The 27,479-nt window shown below is 49.1% G+C and overlaps 10 protein-coding genes across 10 annotated transcripts; 7 read left to right on the forward strand and 3 right to left on the reverse strand.

The window, feature by feature from the left end:
• Positions 1 to 652: 652 nt before the first annotated feature.
• On the reverse strand, positions 653 to 3,255 carry N7487_007578 (OPT family oligopeptide transporter; the record flags this gene model as incomplete). The annotated part of the gene is made up of 5 exons (XM_056875308.1): positions 653 to 1,187; positions 1,237 to 1,405; positions 1,462 to 2,353; positions 2,406 to 2,920; positions 2,988 to 3,255. 5 exons carry the CDS (start codon positions 3,253 to 3,255, stop codon positions 653 to 655), a joined length of 2,379 nt encoding a protein of 792 aa, XP_056727496.1.
• Positions 3,256 to 5,620: 2,365 nt separating this feature from the next.
• Positions 5,621 to 8,050, forward strand: N7487_007579 (GH92 family glycosyl hydrolase; the record flags this gene model as incomplete). The annotated part of the gene is made up of 2 exons (XM_056875309.1): positions 5,621 to 7,392; positions 7,444 to 8,050. The coding sequence occupies 2 exons, from the start codon at positions 5,621 to 5,623 to the stop codon at positions 8,048 to 8,050; spliced, it is 2,379 nt and encodes a 792-aa protein (XP_056727497.1).
• A 500-nt stretch (positions 8,051 to 8,550) lies between these two features.
• On the forward strand, positions 8,551 to 9,390 carry N7487_007580 (flavin-linked sulfhydryl oxidase ERV2; the record flags this gene model as incomplete). Its single annotated transcript, XM_056875310.1, has 3 exons — positions 8,551 to 8,774; positions 8,861 to 8,989; positions 9,075 to 9,390. The coding sequence occupies 3 exons, from the start codon at positions 8,551 to 8,553 to the stop codon at positions 9,388 to 9,390; spliced, it is 669 nt and encodes a 222-aa protein (XP_056727498.1).
• A 1,424-nt stretch (positions 9,391 to 10,814) lies between these two features.
• On the forward strand, positions 10,815 to 12,568 carry N7487_007581 (LYAR-type C2HC zinc finger protein; the record flags this gene model as incomplete). The annotated part of the gene is made up of 3 exons (XM_056875311.1): positions 10,815 to 10,835; positions 10,901 to 11,023; positions 11,135 to 12,568. 3 exons carry the CDS (start codon positions 10,815 to 10,817, stop codon positions 12,566 to 12,568), a joined length of 1,578 nt encoding a protein of 525 aa, XP_056727499.1.
• An 871-nt stretch (positions 12,569 to 13,439) lies between these two features.
• Positions 13,440 to 16,915, forward strand: N7487_007582 (putative NF-X1 finger transcription factor; the record flags this gene model as incomplete). Its single annotated transcript, XM_056875312.1, has 2 exons — positions 13,440 to 13,781; positions 13,832 to 16,915. 2 exons carry the CDS (start codon positions 13,440 to 13,442, stop codon positions 16,913 to 16,915), a joined length of 3,426 nt encoding a protein of 1,141 aa, XP_056727500.1.
• A 360-nt stretch (positions 16,916 to 17,275) lies between these two features.
• Positions 17,276 to 17,653, reverse strand: N7487_007583 (uncharacterized protein; the record flags this gene model as incomplete). Its single annotated transcript, XM_056875313.1, has 1 exon — positions 17,276 to 17,653. The coding sequence occupies one exon, from the start codon at positions 17,651 to 17,653 to the stop codon at positions 17,276 to 17,278; it is 378 nt and encodes a 125-aa protein (XP_056727501.1).
• Positions 17,654 to 18,675: 1,022 nt separating this feature from the next.
• N7487_007584 (ATP11 family protein) lies at positions 18,676 to 19,760 on the forward strand (the record flags this gene model as incomplete). Its single annotated transcript, XM_056875314.1, has 2 exons — positions 18,676 to 18,851; positions 18,911 to 19,760. 2 exons carry the CDS (start codon positions 18,676 to 18,678, stop codon positions 19,758 to 19,760), a joined length of 1,026 nt encoding a protein of 341 aa, XP_056727502.1.
• Positions 19,761 to 21,152: 1,392 nt separating this feature from the next.
• Positions 21,153 to 22,343, reverse strand: N7487_007585 (alpha/beta hydrolase). The gene is made up of 4 exons (XM_056875315.1): positions 22,174 to 22,343; positions 21,604 to 22,120; positions 21,426 to 21,550; positions 21,153 to 21,375 (listed from the first exon to the last, which is right to left on the reverse strand). The coding sequence occupies exons 1-4, from the start codon at positions 22,308 to 22,310 to the stop codon at positions 21,216 to 21,218; spliced, it is 939 nt and encodes a 312-aa protein (XP_056727503.1). The 5' UTR covers positions 22,311 to 22,343; the 3' UTR covers positions 21,153 to 21,215.
• A 344-nt stretch (positions 22,344 to 22,687) lies between these two features.
• pre3 (proteasome core particle subunit beta 1) lies at positions 22,688 to 23,647 on the forward strand (the record flags this gene model as incomplete). Its single annotated transcript, XM_056875316.1, has 5 exons — positions 22,688 to 22,727; positions 22,780 to 22,825; positions 22,904 to 22,918; positions 22,982 to 23,257; positions 23,323 to 23,647. 5 exons carry the CDS (start codon positions 22,688 to 22,690, stop codon positions 23,645 to 23,647), a joined length of 702 nt encoding a protein of 233 aa, XP_056727504.1.
• Positions 23,648 to 25,008: 1,361 nt separating this feature from the next.
• On the forward strand, positions 25,009 to 26,520 carry N7487_007587 (putative cyclin-dependent protein kinase complex component; the record flags this gene model as incomplete). The annotated part of the gene is made up of 2 exons (XM_056875317.1): positions 25,009 to 26,187; positions 26,239 to 26,520. The coding sequence occupies 2 exons, from the start codon at positions 25,009 to 25,011 to the stop codon at positions 26,518 to 26,520; spliced, it is 1,461 nt and encodes a 486-aa protein (XP_056727505.1).
• Between the last annotated feature and the right edge of the window lie 959 nt (positions 26,521 to 27,479).

Raw genomic sequence — 27,479 nt, forward strand, 5'->3', positions numbered from 1 at the left:
TGTCGACAAGGGACAAGTGTCGTATATCATGAGTCACAGCTCGAGGGGGAGACCAGGCGGTGTTGTTAGCTTTTTTTTTGTCCATCTTGAAGTGTTCATCCGTAAAAGCTCAATGGGGTGGTACTCCACTCGACTCAAATCGAACCCATACGTAGTTTATAGTCTGGTGATCACTCAGATTTCCTATATTTCTGGGTCGATGGCAAATTGGTAACACACTGGATTATAGGCTCTGTTTCCGGGAATTCGATGTCAAATGAGAATCCAATGTTGTGACGCAGTGATGATAAGGTCAAACAGCTAAGCTCTGATAGAGAGTCTACCACTTCTTGGCATTGCCCTTCCTTTTTAGTGCTCAGACCTGGCATATGTAGAATACGCCCTTAAATATTATTCCAAATGTAATTAGAAGGAATCTAGAGTTCAAGGGGATGGAATTGGATGGAATTGGAGCAACCTTGGTAGGACGCCTTTGATTTATGTCAGCTGTGGAGGTAAAGACCATAATCCAAGACCCATGTTGCCAGATGAGTGTTCTATGTTTAACAGTATAACCAGTTCGTCCTATTCTAGGCTTGTCTAAGAAAGACATATAATTATGCCACGATATGAGTAAAGACACGGAAACGCAACGGATAGGCTCAAAGAACATTCAACTTTGGGCGTTGAATGCGCAATAGTCGAAATTGTCTGCACGGTTACCTGCCCACGTGGGGAAAGCAACCGAGTTTCCAGAACCACCGAAAACTGCAAATGTGGCTAAGAACACCATAACTTGTGTGCCACCGTCTAGGGCAGCGGACAAAAGATAATTCCACTTCACAAACCATTGCGGGCGGTAACGTCGCAGATAGAATTGACCGAAAGCTCCCAGAATGTAGTAGCTGGTGAGAGAGGCATTCAGACCAACAAAGAGTTCTCCCAGGTACCACAGAATAATGCCCGTATTGAGGTATGACCAAATTCGCTGGTGCGGGAAGAAACGGTGCATGATATAGAAGGGCAATGGAGCAAGGAAACCGACCAAGAAGGCAGCTGTGACCCATTCGTAGCGAGCACCGATAGAAAACATCTTGGGGGCAATAGACCAAGCAATGGCAAGAGTGTTGAACTGCTGGATTTGGGAGCCGGACCAAATGTTCGTTCCTTCAGCCGATTCGAGGATAGCTGCTTGGTTTTCGACAATGCTGAAGACAAATTAGACAAGATGGCAATCTCATAAGAGTTGTGACTTACCTTATCATCATGACATAGTTGAGAAGAGCGCCCATGACACAGCCGATGATTTGAGTGACAAATGTAGCTTTCGGTGAAAGTTTGTTCTGTTGAGCCAGTTTCAGATCACGAAGAAGTAGCTGTCCTTGCGAGATTCCATTGTAGGTATAGGTGGTGAAGTACATGTTAGCTGAAATTTTGTCAGTGGAAAAATATCAAAGGTTTTGGGCATAGCGGAGTATATACCCAAGGGACGTCCGGGCATCATGTAACCAGCAAGCATTTGGAAAATCGGCTGTAAGTTGAATCCAAAACCCGTAATGGCATACTGTGCCCCAAAGAAGACCGTGAAGACGATAAGGAATATCGTCGCGATAATAAAGCCCCACCACGGAAGTGTGGACTTCATCACGTATAAGCATACAAGACCAACGATCCAGCTAACAGCAAACACTAAGAAATACCAGCTGCCTGGGACTTCATCATAGTCAACCATCAACTTATAATGAGGGTCAATGGAAGGGTCTTGACGAATTCGTTCCTTCTCTTCCTCAGTTCGAACACCGGTGTGCCGCCAGAACATATAAACAGAAGGATCCAAAATCTTCTTCAAGTTGCTCAGTGTAATCCAAGCCCATCCAAGACTGACTTCGGCGTAATTCCAGAGCAGCATGTGAACAATAGTGGCAGTGAGTCCAGCGTTGGATGTGATGAGATAGTTCACGTATGTCGCGGTGAGATAAGGTGCTCCAGCCTGATCTATCATAGTGTTGTTCACAGTGAAGTCTGGGTTCATAATTGAAGTCTCATCGTATTGGACAGAAGTGGTCGTGTTTGAGGCCTGGTCGTAGAGAAGCTGGGACATGAAAGGGAAATCTTTGGCTCTCCAAACGTTTCCATAGTAAAGTGCCATGGAGAGGGCAATACCTCCGAGATAACCGATGAAGCTGTTGACCAAGGTTTGAAGCGGCATCCAGAGTGGTGATCCGAATCCAGCGATATAATTCCAGTCAAAGCAAAATGACAGCAATCCCATGCCTTCATTACCCTGGGAGCCTCCGAAGAGGTTTGTGAAGACGAGATTGCTCTGATCGGCCAAGCAGAAAATAGAAACCGCAGACAAAAGCGGGAAGATATACTAGACATTATCAGAGCCCGTAACGTGGATCAATGTGGTTGAGAAAACGTACCTCGGGGAACCACTCCCAGCAAAAGATTCCCACAAATACGATCCAGAATATCTTGAATCTCTGCTTGGTCTCCGCTTTGGGTTTGTGCAGGGTTTCCATGACAGTCGTGATGGGTAGATTGATGGGGTACATCATTGAGGTGGGGTTCACCAAAACATTGCGCATCATACCTGCAACGCCATACCCAATGAGTTGTGAAGAAAGAGTAATGAAAATTCCCGCGGCTTGGTTAGGATATCCTCCGTACCAGAGCTTTTGCACAGCTAAAGCTTCTGTCGACAAGGCCGAGACGGCTGCCGCCGATGACATAAGGACTGCTGCAGTGTGTTCCTTTCGGTTCCATGGAAAAGGGTTAAGAAAACGACCAATGATGCCTCTTCGTGGGATGAAGGTAGACATAGCTGTACCCAGAGTTTGAGCAAGGACAGTCAAGAACATGACCGAGACGTAAACAACCTGGGGCTTGAAGTACATGATTTCTTGCAGGACCGCTCCGAATGCGGACAATCCAAGACCTGATTTCGAGTAAGCGGATATGCTATATTATTACAAGAAAGGGACACCACAATGAAAAGAGCTCACCAATGAAGAACATGCGAAAGGTCCATGGACTAAGGGTTGGGTCGTCGTCAACATGAATGACATTAGTGACTATCTCCTCCGCGGTGGTAAGGGGAGCTGCATTCCCCTTAGAGAGAGCTTCGGCGTCATCGTAATACGGAAGAGGCACTTCCTGAATAGAAGCGACCTTATTCATATCTCCGCTCTTTTCCCCAGGTTTTTCGCTGTTCACCCCCGCCGAGGGTTCGCGATCATCCAGGCCATCTGTTTTGGTTGGTGTCGCCTCCATGTCGAGGAACTGACAAATGCTGTGGTGTCTCAGGGGTCAGGATGAGATATATTCAAGCCAGAGTCAATAAGAGTTGTGGGGTTAGGTCTTCTGATATATCATGGATGATCAAGTCACGCAAGAAGTGGCATTGCCATTCTAACACCTGGTCTTACCGCACTTGATAGCCAGGTTTACATTAGCTATAGACTCGAGCTCGTGGCGCGATAAGAGAGACCAATCACACCTTCCTAAAAGAGGAAGTCGCTATACGCTTTAGGTTGGGGTACCCACCTAGACTCAGTATCGCCGACGGGGCGCCGTAGAGCAATATTCAACTGTTCGAAACCAGGTGCGCCGCTTTGAACCCCATAAGTAGGTAGGTCTCTCATCAGAAATTAGGGTGGCGTCTCATTCATCCATTTTCTTGGGTAAGACAATAAGTGGATTCCACGCTAGCCTATCTGCAGGGCAGTTTGTAGGACTTGGGCCTTGCCACACACCCCACAACATTGGACCGTGGGATGCATTGGCCTTCTTATCTACGCTTTGACCAAGAACCATCTTACTAGAATGCTGGAGAGCTTGAAGTGGCTAAAACCAACACAATCAGAGGACGCTCCTCCGGCGGAGTCCGTGACTTTATCCGTCTCTTTTCTCAATCACCATCATGGCAAACCTGATTCCAAACAGTATTTTTCTGAGTGGAGAGAACTAAGCTGTGAAGGGGCAATTGTTTCAATCTCTATGCTATACCGAACCTTGGAAGTTCCAGAATTCTGAACATAAGCTTTTGCCAAGTCCCAATCCTATTTGGTTTAAGCTAATCCAAGCATTTTCCAAGAATCTCTTGTCTCCAGAGGTATCCCGAAAGACTCTGCCAAAAGACCCACTGGCCAACGCCACCAAGCGGAGTTCCTGGTAGTCTAGCGGCCATTGATAACGGAAACATTGGATTCGCACTTTTCTCCTTTTTTTGGTTTTTCCCTAGTTCTCCCAGGGTATCTACTTACGGCTTTGAAGGGAGTCCGGTCAATTTTTTTTCTGTCCATCGATTGTCTGTTTCGATTGTCTGTTTCGATTGCCTGTTTCGATTGCCTGTTTCGTACCATCACTGTGTTGTTATATGTCTCTATCCAATACATTTCCATCTTTAATTGGTAGTGTGGGGCTACCAATCAGCCCTTTGCTGGTTTGGTAATTCCATGAATAATTTCCTATGACTACGGGGTACGATTAAATTGCTCGCTTAAGGAACCTTTACCTCTTCATTAGACAGTACAGCCTATTACAAAGTACGGAGTACGGAGTACTCCGTATGTTGTCGACACCTACCATAGCTTAACTATAGCAAGCGCTACGAGTGCTAACAGCCTAAAGGTACGGGCTTACAGCTGCTTCCCCCCTATTCACGGCTCGGAGCGATTGATCTAAATATCCTCTTCCCATGAAACCCACTAACTTACAGAATGGTGTTTACGAAACTTGGAATTGCATAGACCTCAAGCTTACTTTGATTTATCGCTATTCTCTCGGTTGTGTGCCTTCAGATTAATACATTATTTGCTCGGCCGCATGAGATAGAGATAACACCAAGCTTATGATGTGAATTAAATAAGTGATTTGTAGTCTAGGCCAGCTTTTATCAAAGCCTGATGTCTGCCAAAGATATTCAACAGTGCCAAAAGCAACGTGGCCTACGGCATCACGCTGCCAGGCTCGTTGAGCCATCATATTTATTCCATTACTTACTTTAGTCAAGCTCAATGTGTATTCACAAAATGGCGGAATCGCTCAATAACTCAGTATTGGTAGCATTGAAGCACCCTACCTTTAGAATAGAAAGCGACAGGATGTCGGACACTTGAAAATCACATTTGAGAAAGCTTTTCAGTTGCACTCTAGTTTAAGAGAAACTCGTTATTTACGTTGGAGGGAAGAATTGAGGCATTATATACAATGAGAGGATCAAGGTGATGTTCATCGAGTCCTACATACCAAACTCGGTAGTACTGTGTACTTTTCCTTTACAGCGATTAAATTTAGTGAAGTCTCAAATAAGAGGGTGCTCTTATGGATAATTTTTTGTTTTGGCTGCCAACAACTACAGTGTAACTCCAGTCAATATCTTACTATGCTGTTCATACAATGCGGAACTTTAACCCCGCACCCCAAGGTCTCTCTGACATTCAACACTAACACTATTTAGGTTGTCGATCGCACAAGCATGCGACGTTACAACACGGTGATATGAATAACACCCTCCTTGCAGGAGAGGGACTGGCTCCTTCTTCCCGCCTTCTGCATCCATCGTATTCCTCACAGCTCAGATCCACCAACCCGACGCGTCATTACGCGTGTGTCGACCCTCACATTCCAGAGTGCCATGGCGATTTTGCAGATGAATACACTATACAGCCTCCTACTTTTCCAACATGCCCTGAGTACAGTAGCAACTCAGGATGACTTCCGCTACGTCAATCCCTTGATCGGGTCAACCAATGGCGGAAATGTCTTCGCAGGCGCAAGCCTTCCCTATGGCATGGCAAAACCTGTTGCTGACGTTGACGGCCAGAATACTGGAGGTTTTTCGACTGATGGAAGCAATGTCACCGGCTTCTCGCATATGCATGACAGTGGCACAGGCGGGAACCCGTCTATGGGAAATTTCCCCTTGTTCCCGCAGTACTGCAAAGACAATATCGTGGATAACTGTAAATTCCCTAAAGCTGCTCGTGCGACTCACTACAAGAATGACTCCGTAGTTGCGCAGCCTGGCTACTTTGCCTTGACCCTCGAGAATGGTATCAAGGCTGAGATGACTGCGGCCCGGCGCACGGCGTTATATCGATTCACCTTCCCAAAGGGACGGACGGCGGATGGAGATGACCTGAATCCTTTGATCTCAGTGGATCTAACTGACCTGTGGGATAGTCGACAGAATGCTTCCATTAGCCTGGACGCAGATAAAGGTCGAATCAAAGGCAATGGTACTTTCTTGCCGAGCTTCGGGGCCGGCTCGTATAAATCATATTTCTGTGCTGATTTTGGCGATGCTGAGGCCTATGACAGCGGAATATGGGTCAATGACCGAGCTGGATCAGTGCAAGAGTTGTTTGTCACTCGCGGCTTCAACAACTTCTACCTTCAAGCCGGAGGTTATATGGCCGTTGATCGTCCAAATAATGGAGTTGTTACCGTTAGGGTGGGCGTCAGCTTTATTAGCTCAGATCAAGCCTGCAAAAATGCCGAAGCGGAAGTGCCTCAACCGGAAGATTCCTTTGATCAGCTGCGTAAAGATGCAGAGGCCGCATGGAAAGAGAAGCTCAGTCCTATCAAGGTCACGCCAGGTGGTGCCAGCGAAGACATGATCAGCAGTTTCTGGAGTGGTATTTACCGAACCATGTTATCACCTCAAGATCTGACTGGGGAGAATCCACTGTGGAAAAGCGATGAGCCATACTTTGACTCCTTCTACTGCCTATGGGACGCTTTCCGGGCACAACATCCATTCCTTACGATTATCGACCCCAAAGAACAGTCAAAGATGGTCCGTAGCTTGCTTGACACTTTCAAACATGAAGGATGGTTGCCTGATTGCCGCATGAGTCTCTGCAAAGGCTGGACGCAGGGAGGCTCCAATGCCGATATTGTTCTCGCAGATGCCTACGTGAAGAACCTGACTGGTATCGACTGGGAGCTTGCTTATAAAGCTATGGTCAACGATGCAGAGAACGAGCCACTCGAATGGTCACATGAAGGGCGCGGTGGTTTGCAGAGCTGGAAACACCTCAACTACATCCCATTTCTGGACTTCGACTATATTGGCTTTGGAACCAATTCACGGAGTATCTCGCGAACGCTGGAGTACGCATACAATGACTACGCCCTATCAGTTGTCGCCAAGGGCATCGGCAAAAAGGATTATGCTACTTATTTGTCTCGGTCTGGCAACTGGCAAAACGTATACAAAGAAGACCAGAAATCGCTACTAGGGAATGGAACAGATACTGGCTTTACTGGGTTCTTTCAGCCAAGGTACATCAACGGGACTTGGGGCTATCAGGATCCTATTGCCTGCAGTGCTCTGGCGTCGTGGTGCTCTCTTACCTCAAACCCTTCGGAGACATTTGAGTCCAGCATCTGGGAGTATCTATTGTGCGTGTATATCTTTCTCCCGAATAACCCTTCAATGCTAATACTATATAGTTTCGTCCCCCACGACATGGCAAAGTTGATCAAAATGGTTGGCGGGCCGACGTCCTTCGTGTCTCGGCTAGACTATTTCCACACCTCTGGCTTGGCAGACATGGGCAATGAACCTGTCTTCTTGACCGTGTACGATTATCACTACGCCGGACGCCCTGGTCTGTCCGCCAGTCGGGCACACGCTTACATCCCATCTTCGTTCAACGCTACGCACAACGGGTTACCTGGCAACGATGACTCAGGAGCCATGGGATCATTCCTAGCATGGAGCTTGATGGGCCTCTTCCCGAACCCTGGTCAGAACGTGTACTTGATTATTCCTCCCTTCTTTGAGGCCGTCGCAATCACTCATCCTGAAACTAATCAAACTGCTACCATTCGGAATGTTAACTTCGACAAAACCTACAAGAAGATCTATATTCAGAGTGCTAAGCTCAATGGGAAGCCTTATACCAAGAGCTGGATTGGACACGAGTTCTTTACTCGGGGTATGACGCTGGAGTTGACACTCGGGGACAAGGAGAGCGACTGGGGTACACGCAAGGAGGACTTACCTCCGAGTCTGAGCGACTCAGTTGCTGCAGTTGGAAATCACGATGGGATGTAGACAAGTTTGGACTTCAACGCAATAATGTACTAGTTGGAGATGTCAATCCCAGTAACTAAGAATGTTTTGGTTACATCCTGCCACATCCGATATGGGTACAAATGGGCTAAGTCTACAACGTATGATTCGAGGAGCCGGAGTATGGCCAGCGTAAAGGAATTCTCATCTGGCAAGGATATAGATTCTCTAAATCGTGTGTTGTCCCATGCTGATCAATCGTATGATAGACACTTTAGCACTCTTCCAGGGCTGCTATATTCGCGGCCCCGGGTGACGCGGCGAATCCATGACTAAGCCACAGCGTGCCCCGGCCCAAGTAGGCAACGTAGAATCACCTTTGTAGAAATCTCCCTTTGGCAATCATTTCTCGAACCCTCAGCTGAAATCATCTATCTCGTATTCCGCGCGGGAATATTCCCTGCTCACAAGTCCCAGGTGCTCCCGCGACCGGACCCTTGGCGGCATTACATTTTCCCATTCACGACCACCCGCCCCCGAACATGGCAAGCCGACAAATCACACGGCGCATTGTCACCAGCGCATCGATCGCACTATGCCTCATATTCTTCCTCTTCATTCGACCGCAGGGGCCACCGAGCCCTGCCGTCCGCGCCCCAGGCCATATCGACCACTCGGCACCGGTATCCGCGCCGGGGATAACCATCCAAGATAGCACGCTAAAGGGCGACGTGGTGATGCCGAAACTAGGCAATGAGACAGTCAAGTAAGGCGCTCTGGGGGAGGAAACAATGGGAAATACACGAGCGAGGTGGGACAAATTGCTGATTATGGAATTGCTGGCTTTTGCAGGGCTGAATTAGGTCGTGCGACTTGGAAGTACTTCCATACTGTCATGGCGCGGTTCCCCGAGACACCCACGGAAGATCAGAAGGAGGCGCTGCGATCTTATATCTACCTATTCGCTAGGTTATATCCTTGGTAATGAGATCCTCCTTCCCACGTGCTCGACCGTCCTGGTGCGAAGTCCTGTGCTAGATTGGAAACTAACGGTTGATGACATCAGTGGAGAATGTGCTGAGCATTTTATGCAACATTTGAGCAAGTATCCGCCTCAAGTTTCGTCACGAAATGCGGCTTCTGGCTGGGCTTGCTTCGTTCATAACGAGGTTAATGCCATGCTTGGTAAGCCTGAGTTTGACTGCACCAATCTAGGAGAATTCTATGATTGCGGCTGCGGTGGGGACGAGGAGGAGGGTAAGGGCAAGGAGGGGACGGCTGCTTCTCGGTCTGATGCTGGAAAGGTGGCTACGGGGCAGCATGATGGCCCTGCTGTGGAGATATCGAAGGAAGAGTTAGTGACTTCCCGTTGTGGCGCATGATTATGTTGCTAATATGCTATTTAGGACTACCCGCGGTTGACGGGATGAATCTTCGACTATACTTTCGACTCTATCGGCCTCATTTTGTCTAGTTTGTACCCAGCGATTGGATGCTTGTTAGACACCTTGTTGCTCATTCACATGGAGCTGGTCTCCATTGTACTATAATAAATTGTCAGTTGACTATGTCAATATCAATCAATATACCCTTGTTGTGTTCTGCATGTTGCTTCTGGTACAAAGAGGGGTGTATCTCAAGGTCTCTGCCTCTGATACTCTCATTGTATCGACATAGTAGATTACCCTTGAGCCGCCCATTTGGTTTCTAGCTTTCTCTTCCAAGGGCATGTATTGGGGCATATGCTCAATAGCATTTCCTCGTTTCAAAAAACATAGATACTACAAGAGCTTACCCTATTCCTAAAAACAAAGTGTGAATGATAACAAGCTACAAAATGGTCAACGACTAGTAAGTGTACAAGTCCCGCTCCTCTAGATTGCCGATCGCCAAAGTGCATGACCCTAGCATTCTACGCGCAAAGATCATCCTACCTGGTGATCAAGCGTGGAAGATGGCGCATGACCAAAGAGGCCTGGCCAGTATATCCTTGAACAGCAAAGCAGACTAAAAGGCGCATTCCGTCGTACCAAGCTCGATTGTCTTATCAGAAAGCACCGATTAAACTTTGTCATGTTCGAGCAACAGTGATGATGTTATCAGGTTGCACCCTCGTAATACTAACCCTCCATCAGATCAACTGGTTTCATGTGGCATGACGGAATCCTCAACCGGCGGTATATCATGGATTCATAGATCTTAGTATAGATGAAGGGATAGCCGGGAAGGAGAGTTTGAGTTTGGGTCAAAAATAGCAGTAAAGCCTTCAACATGGTATGTTTGAGGGGCCAGTTGGCCAGTCTGATTGCTCGGATCATCCCCGCGTCTGCCCGTTCAACTGGGAAGAAACGACAAATGGAAGCATGGGGTCTCCTGACAAGCTTGGTATCCATGTCCGCCTGAAATCTGCGCCTTTTTACCCTGAAACATATACTGAGTCGAGGGATGATAAATCAGGGGTTTCTCGCTTGCTTTTGATCATTTTGATGAAATGTTCCCCAAGTAGTTGGGAAGAGTACAGTTTTGTTTCAGCTCCCTCAACGCGCCCAGCCCATCCATATTACCCGAAATAGCCTAGTGCAGTTCCCAATTTAGACTAGCGTTGACCTGCGCGCCAAATTTCGACGCGAAAAAGAAAAAGAAAAAAAAGAGAGCAGAAAAGCCGAGATATCGAATTTCATATCAAAGTGAATTCCCCGCTTGGACGATTTCTACTGGCATATTCTCTCAAGGGATACAACCCCCCTCTTGAAAAACCTTCCTCAAACACTTGTTCGCCCAGATAGGGTGATCTTTAGTGTCAACAATGGTCTCCTTCTCTTGCGAGGTAAGTCCTATCTGCTGTCTAAGCTCTATGCCTTGCGCTTGAATCGCTGCTAACGGTCAGCCTAGGCATGTGGTGATGTTCTCACCAAGAAAAAGCTCGATCCTCATCGCGGCCAATGTCGCGGCGCCTCCTTCACCTGTATCGATTGCATGGTGCATTTCTATGGATTGGAGTATAGGGCTCATACGGTACGTCGCATCCGCGTCGCATTTTCGCATACTGGTCATGGACCTACTTTACTAGAGTCCCGACTCTAGATCACCAAGGGAGACATCCGCTAACGAGCCTGGTCACTACAGTCGTGCATGACCGAGGCGCAAAAGTATCAGGGTGCTCTGTATAAAGAGAAGCCGCAGAAAGGAAAGAAAGGACAAAACAAGCAGAATCCGAACCAAACCCCCAACGGCCGCCAACAGCAAGCCCGTGTGGAAGACGCTCCTCCTCCCCCTGCCCCCACACCCCCACCTGCCGGTGAGGTGAGAGCTCTCGCTCCTGCCCCGGCCAACAACGACAAGCCTGTCAATGTGTTCGACTATCTCGTCGCCGATGAGACCCCCAATGCATCCAAGGTCGCTCTTGTCGAGCCGCCCAAGGAACAGATGAAGATGAACCCCAATGCCAAATCGGTTTTCGAGCCCAGCGAGTCCCTCGCTCGTGTTGAAACCAACCCCAACACTGATGACGAGGGTAAAAATTACGATGTCGCGTACCAGGAGAATGGCTTTTCATACGGCGCTGGCAATATCCCGCACTCTGCCTCGCCTCCGAATGCGTCAACAGCAGAGTTGGTCACTCCCGCACCTAAGAAAAAGAAGGACCGCAAGGCACCCGGCACCGTCAGCGAGAAGAAGCGCAAGCGCGGTCAAGCCGACGTGCTCAGCACCCCAGGCGAAGCAGTCGACACCCCGATGATGGATGCCCCCTCCAGCATCATCAACAACGCCGGCACACCCATGCTGAACCACTCCGGCTTGACTGGCGGTCTGAACCGGATGATGCGCTCCGCATCCCCCGACGGCGATGACAGCCCAGAAACCAGCCGCCGCGCCTACCAAGACACCTCATCCCCGATCAAGCGCAGCCGCCGCAACGGAAAAGAAGCCAACGGCAACGGCGACCCAGGTCTCGGTATCTCAATGAAGAACCGCGCTGGCCGCCTCGTCTCCTCTATGTTCGGCGGCTCCGCCGTCTCCAGCACCAACGGCTCAGAGCCCGGTTCCAAGGCTGTTGCCCACGCCCGCCGCGGCAGCTCCTCCAGCGGCGACGGCCAACTCGAAGTCCGCAAGAACAAGAAGGCGCACCGCTCACGCGCAGACGACGACGACTCCCGCAAGTCCAAGCGCAAGAGCTCAAACCCCACGGACGGCGACAGACCTTCCCGCCGTCTTAAGCAAATCGACGAGCGTCGCGGTTCCGTCGACTCCTCCCACGGTCACCAGGTCACTGTCTACAAACAGTCGCGGCCGCCCGCGCGCACGGACGAGGATCTTCAGCGCGAGCTGGGTCATCACTTCCTCTCACTGGTTTCCAGCCATAGCGAGCGTGGCTGCTCCGTTAACAAGGCGCTCAAGCGCTTCCACCGTGATCTCTCGGATGAGTATGATGCCGATCGTGGTCGTGATAATGGGCGCAGCCGCGCGGACCGGGAACGCAGAGTTGACGATGAGAAGGATCTTTTCCGCGCGCTGAGGCTCAGACGCAATGACCGTGGTGAGATCGTTGTGTTTATTTAGAGCGTAGACTCGGTGTGTATGATTTCAATCAAACGATAGGATGGCAGTGTGTTGTTTAGTTCTTTGTTACGAGGTGAATGGGCTGGTTTTTTGCATAGCGCCATATTTCTTTTGATGCGCTGGCTTCGATACATTTTTTGTCTATATTAATTCGGGATTGGGACTAAATTGCATTGATCATGTGTTTCGGCTGTCTTTTCTGATGTCCTTTCTTTGTAACACGCATGGAATCGAAGAAAATTACCTTGTTTCATTCAAGATCGAGCGTATTCCCGAAGTCCGATTGTGCTTTAAATATGCTGCAAGGTGGTATTTTAGATATAATTCCTGCACTGGGTCTTTGTTTAATGTCTTGGCATAGAGTGGAGTCAAACACCCGTGGACCCTCACTTTATGATTACATGCATCAACTAAGACCAATGAATTGCATCGGTTCATGCTATCTCTCGGTAATACGAGCATGGCTCGAATTCATAGATCACCGGCCCACATTATCTGGGCACAATGAGTCATGTTGTGTAATTCCTTCAGGGCTGACTCACACCTGAGGCGCTTGCCACTGTGTCACCGCCTACTGCACCGCCCAATTCTGCCATGCGAGCTTTTATCGCCTTCTAGATAATTCATTGTGCCACCAATTTTCTCTCTTCATTCGATAAGCGGGCTTTTGCCTTTGGTTTTTCTCTTGTTGCATTATTTAGTGTCTATCTTACGCTCATTTTACTTTGCCATATCTTTTCAGCCTACATAGACCGACACACCCAACCAACCACCAGCTACTCTCTTCAAAACAAGCGCCAGTGAGAAAATCCGCCGGAAGCATATGAGTACGCCAGGAGTCTCCAGCCAGACCTCCGCCACATTCTCAGCCATGGCAACACCACAGCCAGAGACTTCAATTCCAGCCGGGCCACGACCCCCACGTTCTTCGAGACCATCTAGACGCAGAGGGCGGGGTTCCGCGAAGCGTGATGGTCAACAACAAACACCTGCGGGCGAAGCCCAAAATCAAGCTGCACCGCAATCACAGCCTACACAGTCTCAACCACAGCCGAATACAGCACCCCAACCTAGTCAACAGGATGCACCAACCAGCTCGCGGAGAGGGGGAATAGAGAAGGAAGAGGCCGGAGACAACGGAACCCTCCCCGGCAGGGACAGAATCAAAATGGAGGAGCTGAAAGCCAAGAGACACGACCAGAGGCGCGAACCCGTGGAATAAGAGCGCGTGGCTTTGAGGCCAAGTTGACAAGACCAGACCAGGCCGAAAATGCCACTTTGGACGGTGCGGGGCATTTACATGACCAGTCACTGAGAGCCGATGTGCCAGATTTTGTACCGGGCATGCCGCCATCCCAACAACGAAAACCTGCTGAATCAACATCATCTTCAAAGGGGAAAGGGAAAGCTAGACAGCCTAGAGCACCTCCGCCACCTAAAGTCACAGCGAAGTCAACAGCCGACGACCTAGCCACCCGCATTCACGAAGATATTTCGCATAATCTATACGAATGTCCTATCTGCTGCAGCGAGCTGGGTCGCAGGTCCAAGGTCTGGTCTTGTGAGCTTTGCTGGACTGTTTTCCATCTGAGCTGTGTCAAGAAATGGTCCACGAATGAAGGTGCAGCTGCACAGAGGGCTTCTGCTCAAGAAGACGGGCAGGAAAGCTCCACTCCTCGCGCTTGGCGTTGTCCGGGTTGTAACCTTTCTCAACAAAACTTCCCCACGAGCTACTCCTGCTGGTGTGAGAAAGAAGTTGATCCTAGGCCGCTTCCTGGTTTGCCTCCGCACTCGTGTGGACAGACTTGTTCACGGCCTCGCAAAAATTGTCCCCATCCTTGTGATACGACTTGTCATGCTGGTCCGTGTACGCCTTGTACTGCTATGGGCCCAATCCAGGATTGTTTCTGTGGGCTTAATTCGTCGCAGAAGCGTTGTCAGGATACCGACTATGAGAATGGATGGAGCTGTGGAGAAATCTGTGGTGAGTTGCTGCCATGCGGGGAACATACTTGTCCGCTTCCATGTCATGAGGGATTGTGTGGTGGCTGTGAGGTTAGCATTGATGCCCGTTGCTATTGTGGAAAACTGCAGACGGAGATGCTATGTAAGTCTAAGGATGATGAGGAGGACAGTCGGATCGTCCGCGATGACGGCACAGAAGATGAGTGGACCGGCTGCTTCGGTTGTGGAGAGTCTTGTAACCGTCCATTTGATTGTGGCAAACATTCATGCCAGAAGAACTGTCACCCCCAAGATCCTCATCCTGCACACTGTCCACAGTCACCGGACGTCATTGTCGATTGTGCCTGTGGCAAGACACCGTTGTCTGAAATCCCGGGATACACACCTCGTACCTCCTGCGAAGACCCCATCTTGAATTGTTCCAAGCCTTGCGGGAAGACACTACCATGTGGTCATCCTTGCGAGAAGCTCTGTCATGTTGGATCTTGTGGCGCTTGTTTACGCAATGTTTACATCAAGTGCAACTGCGGTCGTACTAATAACCTCACAATCTGTCACCAAGGCAAGAATGAGCCTCCCCAGTGCCCACGCACATGCAAGGCAACTCTTCACTGTGGTCGACACACATGCACTGAAAGGTGTTGTCCGGGAGAGCAAAGGGCCAACGAGCGCCAGGCTGCACGTCGTAAACTCAGGCCCCATCTCCGGCCCGCTGATGAGGACATCGAAGCGGAACATATCTGCACTCGCATATGTGGCCGGATGCTGAAATGCGGAAGGCATACATGTCCGGAGCTTTGCCACAAGGGTGCTTGCAATACCTGCAGGGAGGCAGTATTTGAAGAGATTCCGTGTAATTGCGGAAGATCTGTTCTGTATCCACCGCAGCCGTGTGGTGCAAAACCACCTGCTTGTAACTTCCCCTGTGAGCGTCCAAAGCGATGCGGTCACCCTCAAGCCGCACATACCTGCCACACGGACGAGGAGAGCTGTCCGAAGTGTCCATTCTTGACCGAGAAGGCGTGTCTGTGCGGAAAGAAGGTGTTGAAAAACGTGCCCTGCTGGCTGGCAGATGCGCGCTGCGGTCAAGTATGCGGGCAGCTGCTCAAATGTGGCTCTCATCACTGCCGGAAGGACTGTCATCGTCCGGGGGATTGCGAAGACGCAACTAAACCTTGCAGCCAGCCCTGTGGAAAGAACAAGACGATGTGCGGCCATCCTTGCACAGAGCAATGCCATGCGCCATACGCGTGTCCTGAGAAGACACCATGTTCCTCCAAGATCGCAGTGACATGTAGCTGTGGACGACTGCGACAAGAAAGACGCTGCAACGCCGCCAAGGCTGTGACCTCCAAGGGCCAAGTGCAATCGCCCCAGCGCCACCCAGAATTGACCCCATTGACTTGCGACGACGAATGCACACGTCTGGAGCGGAACCGCTCTCTGGCGGGTGCTCTCGGCATCGACATCAACCAGACAACCACGCTTCAAAACATCACAGCAGAGAACCTCCCCTACTCGGAAGAGACTCTAAATCAATACGTCCAGCTCGCATGCTCGGTCCCTCTATCAACCCTCCAAACCTACGAATCCAATCTCCATGCCCTGGCAGTAGCAGACAAAACCACCCGCTCATTCCGTTTCCAGCCGGCGAAATCTACTCTCCGCGCATTCGCGCACTCCCTCGCCGCAGACTGGGGCTTCGTGACAGAAAGCCACGACCCAGAACCCCACCGCCACGTTTTCGTCTTAAAACCGGTTTCCTGGACACCTCCCCTCTTCGGCATGGGCAGCGGCTCGACCATCGGTATCGGCGGCATGAGCGTACGCGAGTGTGTCAAGCTCCGCGAGCGCGAGCGCAGCAAAGAACAAGAAGCGCGTCGTGTCGCCGCCCTCGAGGCTAAGGCCACCCGTGAGGCCGCCAAGGCACAGGCTAGTGCTGGAGATGGTGGATGGGCTCAGGTTGCTTCGAAGAGTAAGGGTGGTAGTGGGGCTAGTTCGAGGACTGGAACTCCGGTTCAGAATCCGTGGGTGAGCAAGTCTATCTATGCTGCCCTTGATGGTGATGGCCCGAAGAAGGAGCGCTTGGTTCTGAGGTCTGGTGTTGGGGTCGGCAAGTCTTTGCGTGCGAAGACACCTGCGCCTGAGGTTGTTGATGATTGGGAAGAGGCTGAGGAGAAGGAAGAGAAAGAGGAAGCGGGGGAACAGAGTCAGGACCAGAATCAGGACCAGGAAATATCTGTCCGTGAGGACCCTGAGGGAAAGTCTGAACTTGCCCCTGAGACCGAGACTCCTGTGGACGATCGCCCCACTCAGGCTGAAGCAACTCAGGTCGAAGAAACTCAGGCTGAAGCATCTGTTACAGATGATGTGCCGGTCTAAACTTTTGGACAGGATTTGATGATTGATGACCTGAGAAACAACATGAAATGTGTTTCAACAGCGGTGGACATTTCTCATTCTTTGCGGACTCACTTGCATTGATCTTGGAGTTTGGAGTTTATCATACACGATACGACACAATATCGCATCTCGAAAGCGTCACACACATGATGCATCATGTTTTGGCATAGCTAAGCAAAAAAATAGAAGAGAAAAAAACCAAAATCTAGCTAGAAAAACTCGAAAACCACCACCCAAAAAAAGGCCAAATTATCAATACCCAGATCCCAAATAGCCAAAGACGTAGGCCATTAGTCTCCATAAATCCCGCTACACACTCAAAACTCGAAAGCCAGACCCCTACTTCTTCACCGGCACGACCTTAACAAACTGCAAACACCCCTCCTTCGTCGCCCGATACGGCCCATGCTCCATTCCAGGCTCCCGGTATGCATAAGCACCAATACCCCACGACTGTCCAAGCGAAAGATCCTCCAGCCCGCCGCGCAGCGTGCAGACCTCTTCGATGTACGTATGTGTTATTGGCTCGGTCTGTGCAGAGACAGTATTTGGCTCCCACCACTGCAACACGGCTTTTTGTTCTCCGTCGCCGTTTAGTAGGAACTCCCATACCCCCGGCGCGATGGAGTACCAAGGCAGTGCGGATGGGGAGTCCCTGGGTGTACCCACTGGTGGATGGGGTGGTGGGGTAGAGAATTCTTTTTGACGGAATGGCATTTTTGTTGGGTTTTTCTTGGTTTCTTTTTTCTGCGATAGGGGATATGGGGATGTGATAAGATGGGGAATATTTGGAAATGAGGAATATTGGGAGATGAGGGGCTTGTTTCTGAAGAGCTGGATTTAGGTAGAAGGATGGTGCCTTTAAGGTTATACTTCAGGGGCCCAGTCCACATGGGTAACCATGGTTGGGCAGTGAAATGATGACTAATTGATATTGGTGGATCCACTTTGATATCAATATGGATATATGGAGATTTGAAGCATTAGAAAAGACTTTTGCAAAGATTAACTGGTATTTGTCTTCTTTATTGGAAATATATGAACTCCTTTCCTGAAATAATTTACCAATGCACCACCCAGGACGCATGCTAGGGCTAATCATGGATGTATGTACGATGATATGTTGATGGTGTTTGTTTTTGCTTTTTGAGTCTCCAGTTCAAGTTGAACCAGATGTGCTGAAAATCAAAAGATTGAAAAGGTAGCCTTGGGGCTACAATCCCTAGATGAAGGATCGAAAGGTATAGCTTGCAAAGCTCAACGCGGACATTTGATAAGTGGGATCATACTAGAAGGCTAGACCTTCCTTACTTCAACTTCTTTGGTTGTATAATACTATAACCTTTGATGGCCCTTTAGTTTATGTGGTAGGCATATAGTCTAAAGTCTAAAGGGTTAAAAAAAGGAATGAATCCTCCGATGCTGTGTTGAATGTATGCATCGGTCTCGCCGGTCCAGCTCAATATGACAGTCTCCTCACTCCGTCCTTAGCTCGCAGAGAGCATAACAGCTAACGGTTGGACTACCCAATGAGGATTCAGAAATATTTTCTCTCCAGCGAAATATAAAGGACCCATATTTCCTAATTAGGCAATGTTGATGCCTGGTCATCTTAGTTCATACCTGAACCTCCTGGCACCCCATAATATGATTATGTCAGTAATTATGTCATCTGATAGTCCAGCATTTCTCTTATCTGGAGATTCGGATATTCTTTGTATTTACTCTACAGACTCAAAATGCCATCATTCCGACTGCAGGGATTTCAATCGGTGATCCGCGGCAACTCCCACCTGCTGCGTCATCAGCAGCGCCGGTGGGCTCAGGTCCACGACGTCCGCTTCCTCGCCTCACACCACGATCCCAAGTATGTCTTGGACAAGTATCGGTCCAAGCTGGACCAGAAGGCGAAGGAGTGAGCAAACCTCCCTCAACAATTAATTTTTCTACTTCAATGCTAACTATTTTATTCAGAGAAGGACATGAGTCCGTCGAGTCGTTGAAGGAAGCCTACAACGAAAAAATCCAAGAGCTCCGCCGCAAAGCATCTACTGTAGCTACCCCAGAGCCCAGCACTCCTACATCCACCACTGCCGTCCCAGACACACCCCCAGCTTCCCAAGCGCCCCCTCCCCCACAGGAATCGCGCACCGCCAAAGCCGCACGCGCCGTCTCCAGCGACTCCAGCCCCGTCAAGCCCCTCAGCACCTACCTGGACGTCGAGAAGATCCGCGAGCTCCCAGCGAAGGAGATTGAGGCGCTCTGGCGTCTCCGCTTCGCGGAGAACTCGCACGCCATCACCGCCGCCATCCCCCTCGACACATACAAACGCATTATGCAGGCCGCACGCGAGAACCCGCAGTTCATCCTGCCCCTCCCGCGTCCGCAGACCCCCGAAGAGGCAGCGCAAGCGCCCGAGGGAGCCGGCACCGTTGCCGACATTCACTTCCTCCAGTGGGGTTTCCACCCGCCTGCTGAGGGGTCCACTCTGTCCCCTTCTAATAACCACACCTCGACTGTGATCTTCACGAATCTGGGTGTTTATAAGATGCACGGCGCTTATGCCCAGCCTCACACTACTATCACTCACCACCTTGATCTGGCAGATGAGAAGGGTCTGGTTCTTATGCACGGTCAGATTATTCCCGACGGCGGTGTTTCAGCACCCGAGGCCACTTGGCTTGTTAGCTGTGTGCAGCGCTTCTATGACTTTGAGGGACAGGCTTCTGGTCGAAAGAGTGAGCTTGTTCGCATGTTCACCCGGGGTGATGTTGAGAACTTCAAGGTTGAGGAATTGGTGGATGAGGCCGAGAGACTTCAGTAGTCTGTTTCTGTCGTACTAAACCTTGTGACTTGTATTATATATATCACCCCATTCCATTTTGTGTGATGGATTTATAGATCTTTGGGACTTGGGCACTTGTTTTTTCAATAATAAACACCGATGTCTACAGAGAATTGGCTATTGCATATGGAACAGATGTAAAAAAATGACAAAATAAGAAATTGATTTTTAATACTTTGGTATTCTGATATATAAACAACTAGCAAGAATGTTGTTGTGGATTTTCATGCATTATCAAGTCCTTATTTATGAATTTGTTCAAACGAAAATCGAATTAGTAGATATAGCAGTATATATACCATGCTGCAGGATGTCGAAACTTATTCTACTTCAACTTGTCTCAAATTGTAACAATGTACTCGATGGCAATTAAGAAGTCCTAATAGCCCAGACTGATATCTGTTTAGTATAACCACCCTGCCAGTCTCCAGACCTCTCCCCCAAAGTCGCCACAATTTCATACCCAAGCAAAAAGTTCATGTAGCATTGAGTAGAGCGAGTGATACCATATATTATACAGTACTCCCTTCCGGCTCTATATTTCTCCAGGCCCTTGTAGGACCTTCAAAGGTTCCTCAACATACGGATAAGTCAGAAAGTGCCTCCAGGACCGTGGCCGCTGCTTACTATGTCCCTCTTCTGACAATTAAGACACCGATGCAACCTAGGCAACTAATGGGTGGTTCTTAAGGGTGCAAGGCCTCCACCTTAGGAATTTTGGGACCATTGGATAATGCCAACATAAGATCTGTTGTTGATGGGTATCTAGGACTGCGCAGCAAAATATTCATGAATCAAATTATTATATTCATACGGATTGCAAAGGGTTCTCCGTTTAGTATTTGCACAGAAGGAAACTTGCCGGGGCTGATAAGCAAGGCGAAAGGCAAAGATCCGTATAAAAATGAGCAGAGGAAAGAAACACGCCAAGTGCTCGACCCTGAGCCAATATTGTAAACACCGCGAGTATGATATCAGTGAGAAAGGAGGAAACAAGAAGTAAACAAGAATCAAACGTAGATTGGACAAAAAGAGTTAGAAAGAAGAAAAGAGCCATTCTCAATCAAATGGGAGGTATGGCCCTCCACCCCGAGGGCTTGGGGGGGTCAATAAAGGAAGTCGTCAGGGCCATGTATGGGCCATAAGAGGCAGGCTGTGATCATTTGAACGGATGCAAAGGAAAATTCGTGTCTTGGTTGCGTGGCAGGGGTATCATGGTCATAATTAACAGTTCTTGTTAATTGATTCTTGTGTTGTAGGGACCGAAACCAGACGTCTAGATTGGCCGTCGAAATTGACAGCCAAGCATTGGGGCAGAGCTTGAAGTATTTACACTTCTTGGCAGAAAGGAAGACCTGAGAGGAGAAGTCTTAGGCAAAGGGTTCGCTAGAGGGGATTCTAAACCCCCAAGCAAGAGGAGTAAGTCGCATCGGTTTACTGTTTATTAGATAGCACTTCTTCCGTAATGAAGGAAAGAATGTGCTCGAAGTAGCCTGGCTCAGCAACAGAGTCATTATGACCGCCGTTTGGGAGTGTGCGCCAGATCTTGCATTCGGACTGGCAAACGGCAAATAATTGGGTCATATTGGACGGACTAAGACAGGTTAGCAACGAGAGCGCCGCGTTTGGAGTAGACTAACTTACGGAACAAGCTCGTCCTTGAGACCACTCAGGAAAAGAACCGGAGTTTTGGTGATATTAGGCAGCACATCTTCACTGGTCCAATATTGGTGGCAGAAACGTGCCAGGTATCGTGCTGGGGGAAGACACTGGGTTCAAGTTAGTATTACTCGCCCGAGAATCTTGCTGATAATTCGAAAACATACTTTGGAATCAACTTCCGAATGCTCAGGAAAGTGTTCTCCAAGATCAGTCCTGCGATATCACCTTGCTCTTCGTTGGTGGCAACTAGATTGATAGCCACCGCGCCACCTAAACTTTGTCCGTAGACAACAATCTCGGTGTCTCTTGTCTCTGGGCGTTGTCGTAAGTAATCAAGGCCGGTTTGAGCATCGATCTTGATACCAGCTTCATCCGGTGTGCCTGTAGACATCCCGTATCCACGGTATTCTAGTAGAAAAACATCGCACTGAAGCGTATCTTGCAAAGCTTTGGCGATAGGGACACGGTGGCCGATGTTGCCTGCATTTCCGTGAAACATCAGGACTGTCAGATTGCGAGAAAAGCGACCTGGTCGTTGCCGGAGAAAAAGGGCGTTTAAAGACTCTCCGTCGGGCGTAGGGATCTGGAGGTCTTCAAAGTCGCTGATGCCAAATTGACGAGGACTGGGGACATTTGTGCGCGCATCCACTGGGACATTGCGGGGGTAGATTAGTTCACTGGGCAAAGTGGTTAGCTTCGTAAACAAATGGCCTAGATGCCAATAGCGTACTTTTGCTTGAAGTAGAGGAGGCCACTTGCAACAACAGCCAGACCAGATGACGCAAGAACAGGTAGTCGCATGAACTGCGCAGCACTGTTGGCCATGCTGCTGATGCTCCAAGATGGAGGTGGAGGGGAGTCGGACATGGCGCTCAAGTTGGCACTTTAAGAGTGGGGACCAGATAGAGAACGCGACAAAAGGAGGTCTGGGATATTTTGGTATTGCAAAATTATCGACTAGCAGATATGATCAATGCGACCAGAAATGGATACAGTAGGTTAATAGGAACAGCCACAGAAGAAAAGGGCAATTGAGCTTCAGGAGTCTCGCGGGGAAGATGATAAGTCGATCGTAGGGGCTGGGGCCTCACCGCCCGAGCTGCCGCGTTGTGAGCTTCTGCCTGTGTTCATGATAGCATCACCTCTACTTCTTCCCTTATCCTCCTTCTTCTCCTTGCCATTTCTATCTGGTCTATTGAAGTCATCTTTATACTTTCCCTATTTTCTCTTGAACACAACACAAAATGGTCGCCCCCCATGGAACATCAGGAATGCTCGGTGAAGGTTAGCAGAGCTATCGTCATCCGCCGACAGCAACCAGCTAACATCTCTCCAGATGGCATTCACGTCGACATGAACCACCTGAAGTCTGGTGAGGTCAAGTAAGCTAATCCCATAATGATACTATTTGACGTGAAGCTATATATATGACATGTACTAACGTCTCGTTCTTCATTCAGCTTGGGAACCTCGATGTGAGTTGAGCTGGAGCTCTCGAACCTTACCATCTCGAAACATCACCATTAACATTCCAACAGCATGGCCATCAACTTCAAAGACGGAGTCATTCTGGGTGCAGATAGTCGAACAACCACCGGTGCCTACATTGCCAACCGAGTCACCGACAAATTGACACAGGTGCACGACACCATCTGGTGCTGCCGATCGGGTTCCGCCGCAGACACCCAGGCTGTGGCCGATATTGTCTCCTACCATCTCAACATGTACGGCGTAACGAATGCCGAGGCCCCTACCACACAGGTTGCTGCATCACTCTTCCAGGAATTGTGTTATGAGAACAAGGATGCGTTGAGGTCTGTCCCCAAGTCTTTGGCATCATCTGTTGTTGGTTTCGAGATCCACGCTAACTGAAGCATAGTGCGGGTATCATCCTTGCCGGATGGGATGCACGTCACGGAGGTCAGGTGTACTCGATACCTTTGGGAGGATCCCTTCACAAGCAGTCGTTCGCTATCGGCGGTTCGGGCTCAACCTACATCTACGGTTATACCGATGCCCACTGGCGGGAACAGATGACGGAGGAAGAAGGCATTGATTTTGTGCGGAGTGCTTTGCAGGAGGCGATTAAGTGGGACGGCAGCTCCGGTGGTGTCATTCGTCTCGTGGTCTTGACCAAGGCCGGTGCCGTGAGACATCTCTACCTGCCAGACAACGGCTACACCGGGCCGGGAGTGACGAATTAATAAGTGTTCTAATATTGCGTCAATCTCCAAATGAAATGGTTTCATGATCCCAGTTCTCCGGTCTTTGCATTCTGTTATCCGCGCCCCCCACCGGGGATATACAGTGTCTGAGCGCGAATATATGACAAGTCCGGCACTAGTCCACGGGTGCTGCCATACCCCCCACCTTTATCATCGGGCTATGTAGGGCGAAAAGGACCGAGCAATTCAAGAAGCACTATATCGGAAGGGTTCGGCCAACTGGCCATTGGCTCATAACTGCCGAGTGGGGAAAACACCCGGTTTATATCCCCTAGTCTATTACAATATGGTATGAGGGACTTGATACTGTAGTACTTTGTAGAACACAGAAACAGAACACTAGATCTGCAGTTTCCATTGGTACGGAGTACTGCCTCTGCCTAGACCTTCTAAAGTTAGAGGTTAGATAGGCAGAGAACATGTCACATCCCACGTGCAGCATATGAACCTGCCATGCTCTCCATTATTCTTTAATGCAAGTTTATATGGAAGGGGGAATGCATGGTTCTATATATCGGGAAATATCCACATTAGCATTTTAATATTCATTCGTCCCCGGACTACAATATAAATATCAAATCCCCTGAGGGGACTTCGTACAAAAAGTAAATAACGCTAGGACAATGTCCGAATCATCATCCATGACACGGGTTCGCAGATCGTTCTATCATTCGTCAATATATCCTGACCTATAGACCCTCTACACCGTCTTTTATATCAACCTTTTACTAAGATGACAGGTAGATAATCTCTTTGAGGGTGAGTATGTTTCCTTTTTTTATATATACATACAACATACAGTTCCTTTTATATTAGTCCAAACAAGAATGACCAGAATCATATCTATATAAAAAGTTCCAAGTTGAATATTCAATGTTTAATTAATTGAATCCTGTTTCATCTCGGGGCCACACACTCTGACCTCACTGACCTCACTTTGACCCAAACTCCCCTTCCCCAACTCCCCCATATCTCTCCATATCTCTCCAGATTACTATATTACTTGTCCTTTTTCCCCCTTATCCTGTTCTATTCTGTTCCTTTTCAATGGATTTGATCAACAGTCGTTGATCCTTCACCTCTCCTTTTTAGACCGGGGATTTACCCTGATTCTGGTGGTCTAGCCCTTGTGGTAATCCAAAAGTGTAAGTAAACCCCTCTCCCTTTTTCCATTGTATTGCGTATATCATTTCTATTATTTCTCTCTTCTCTCTTCTATCATTTTTATCCTCTCTATTATCTGTGTCTTCTATTTTTCTACCTGTCCAGTTTAATGACCGAGCTGCGACCGCCTTGCTGACCCGTGTTCCCGCAGAAAAACAGACCACGATAGCCTGGACATGGGCTCCGTTGTCGTCAACCACGTGCCGTCGGATCATAACGACATGTTGGGAGGCGCAATCAATTCAGATTCAGTTTACTCGTTCGCCCAGCCAATGGACACTCACTCGACTTCCTCAAATACCCCCACCTCTACTGCCCCACCGTCCGTAGGCTCTGCTCGGCTTCCTGTGCATGCGAATGATGTACCGGCTTACATCAACTCATACACACCTCAAGCTTCCCGTGCTTCTTCCGATACTCCCAACTTCACCTCACGACCGCCCTCGATGACGTCTCATCCCAACCATGCCTTTCCTCCGGACCCTTACTCCTCAACACATACCCCACCAACCCAGAGCGGGAGCAACCCATACTCTTCTAATCAGTCAGCGCCGGATTCACCGCGCCTCCAACCCACATACCAGTCCATGCAGTCTGTACCAGGCTCCGAAGCCAATTCACCGAGTCGCATTCGCGTCCAAAGCTTGTCCCATATTCAGAGTCTCGCCAGTGAGGATCTGGTGGGATCGCGGAGCTCCCACACTTCCGGGACGGGGTCGCAGCAACGACAGTATGAGATTAGCTCCATGCCGGTCACGGAGATCATCGAGATGGTCGCTGGGCTTTTGACCAAGATCACAACTACAAATGATATGCATCACGAACATGTACATCGCCACATCCCGCCACCCGAGGGCACCTCCAACCTTAGCCCTCAGGCTACCAGCGTACTCGCATTCCACGGAAAGAATGTCCCGACCATCACCATCCTGAGTTACTTGACTCGTATTCACAAATATTGCCCTACCACCTACGAGGTCTTCCTAAGCTTGCTGGTTTACTTCGACCGTATGACTGAGCTGGTCAACCGCGATCAGCTCGACCACCTGCACCAACGTTGGGACTCTGCCGAGGAACCCGGATCTTCGTCCACATCTACCGAGTCTCCGGGAGACCACCAGATGCAGGATTCTCTAATGGCGACACCTCCCCCCTCCACAGGCTTTACTGCGCAGGACTCGCAGGGGTCGAATACTTCAATTTCACCCGGCCTTTCACCTCAGTCGGATGCTGAGGCACTTTCACATTTCTTCGTCGTTGATAGCTTTAATATCCACCGACTGGTCATCGCTGCCGTGACCTGTGCGAGCAAGTTCTTCTCTGATGTTTTCTATACCAATTCGCGTTATGCAAAGGTATGTGATTCTTGATCTGACTCGTGGATGACCACTAATCATCATATGCAGGTTGGCGGTCTTCCACTAGTGGAGCTTAACCACTTGGAACTACAGTTCCTTCTTCTGAATGACTTCCGCCTCGCCATCACCGTCGAAGAACTAGAGTCGTATGGGACCATGCTCGTAGAGTTCTACGCACGAGAGGTTGTGACCCAACAGCAGCAACAGCACAGAAGTCTTCCCCGCGCGATTGATCCCCCAGCCGACACATACTCTGATGCCATGTACATGCGATCTCGTGATAAGCCTCGCGACCACGCCGAGTTCGGACAAACTCCAACACCACCGTAGTGCGTTCATCGGATACCTGAGTTTGTCATTCCACCTGGCACATTTCTTTTCTTTCCCCAGTCCATGATCCACCCATCTTATCCTTCCCCATATTTCTTTTGCTATCCTCGACCCGTTGAGCGTTTGCCTATCTCATATCTCGCACTCAACCTTGTATCCATTCCGGTTTCTGGCGTCTCATACCCTTCTCCCCCGTCACCTCATACTCACACACCCTTTACATCTCTCTGGATCTGTTTCAGCGCATTTATACGTCACGACTTGTATAGAGTTTTGGTTCTCAGGCCGGGCTTTGCGGGTTGTCTCTTTACAACTATTCCCCCTTCTTGCAACATACATAAACATCTACTTGGTCTTGTTACTGGTCTTGTGAGTTTGTGCTGTCTTTTATCTTTTTCATGGGTTGGTGTTATGCTGGCGCTTTTCTTGCATCACGAGTTTGTCTACAGATTAACGTGTCGTCCTTTAGGGGTAGTCTCGAATATCCTCCTAATATGCTTTGCTTCCATTCCTGCTGTATTATTATTGTAGTTGTAGACCCGTATATTCACGGAGTGGTCCAAGTACATAAATACACGACCTTCAAGTTTCGAGACCTGCATGCTGTAGAGGACCAGCAAGCAGCGATTGATATTGATACCAGAATCTCAGACTTCATCCCGACAATAGAAAATCTGCCAACTCTATGCAAAATTGACCGCAAAAGGAAACAAACACTACAGGGCAGATTTCGGATCTCGGCATCGGGCTTTGTTACACTTAGCCCTAAGTGACAGTTTCCCATCATACATATTTATATCACACCTGAAACGATGTAGCTTTGACTCCAGACTGAATAAAGTCTGATTACACCTCTATCGTTTATTAGCTGTTCGAAGATCCTGTCACGCTATAGACCAAAAAAGTACTAATCCCATTCTCTTCTCGCTTGTCTTCTACATATTGCGACACATGATCAA

This window comes from Penicillium crustosum (assembly GCF_028827405.1).
Source record: "Penicillium crustosum strain IBT 35664 chromosome Unknown utg000003l_segment0_segment0, whole genome shotgun sequence".
Lineage (NCBI taxonomy): Eukaryota > Fungi > Ascomycota > Eurotiomycetes > Eurotiales > Aspergillaceae > Penicillium > Penicillium crustosum.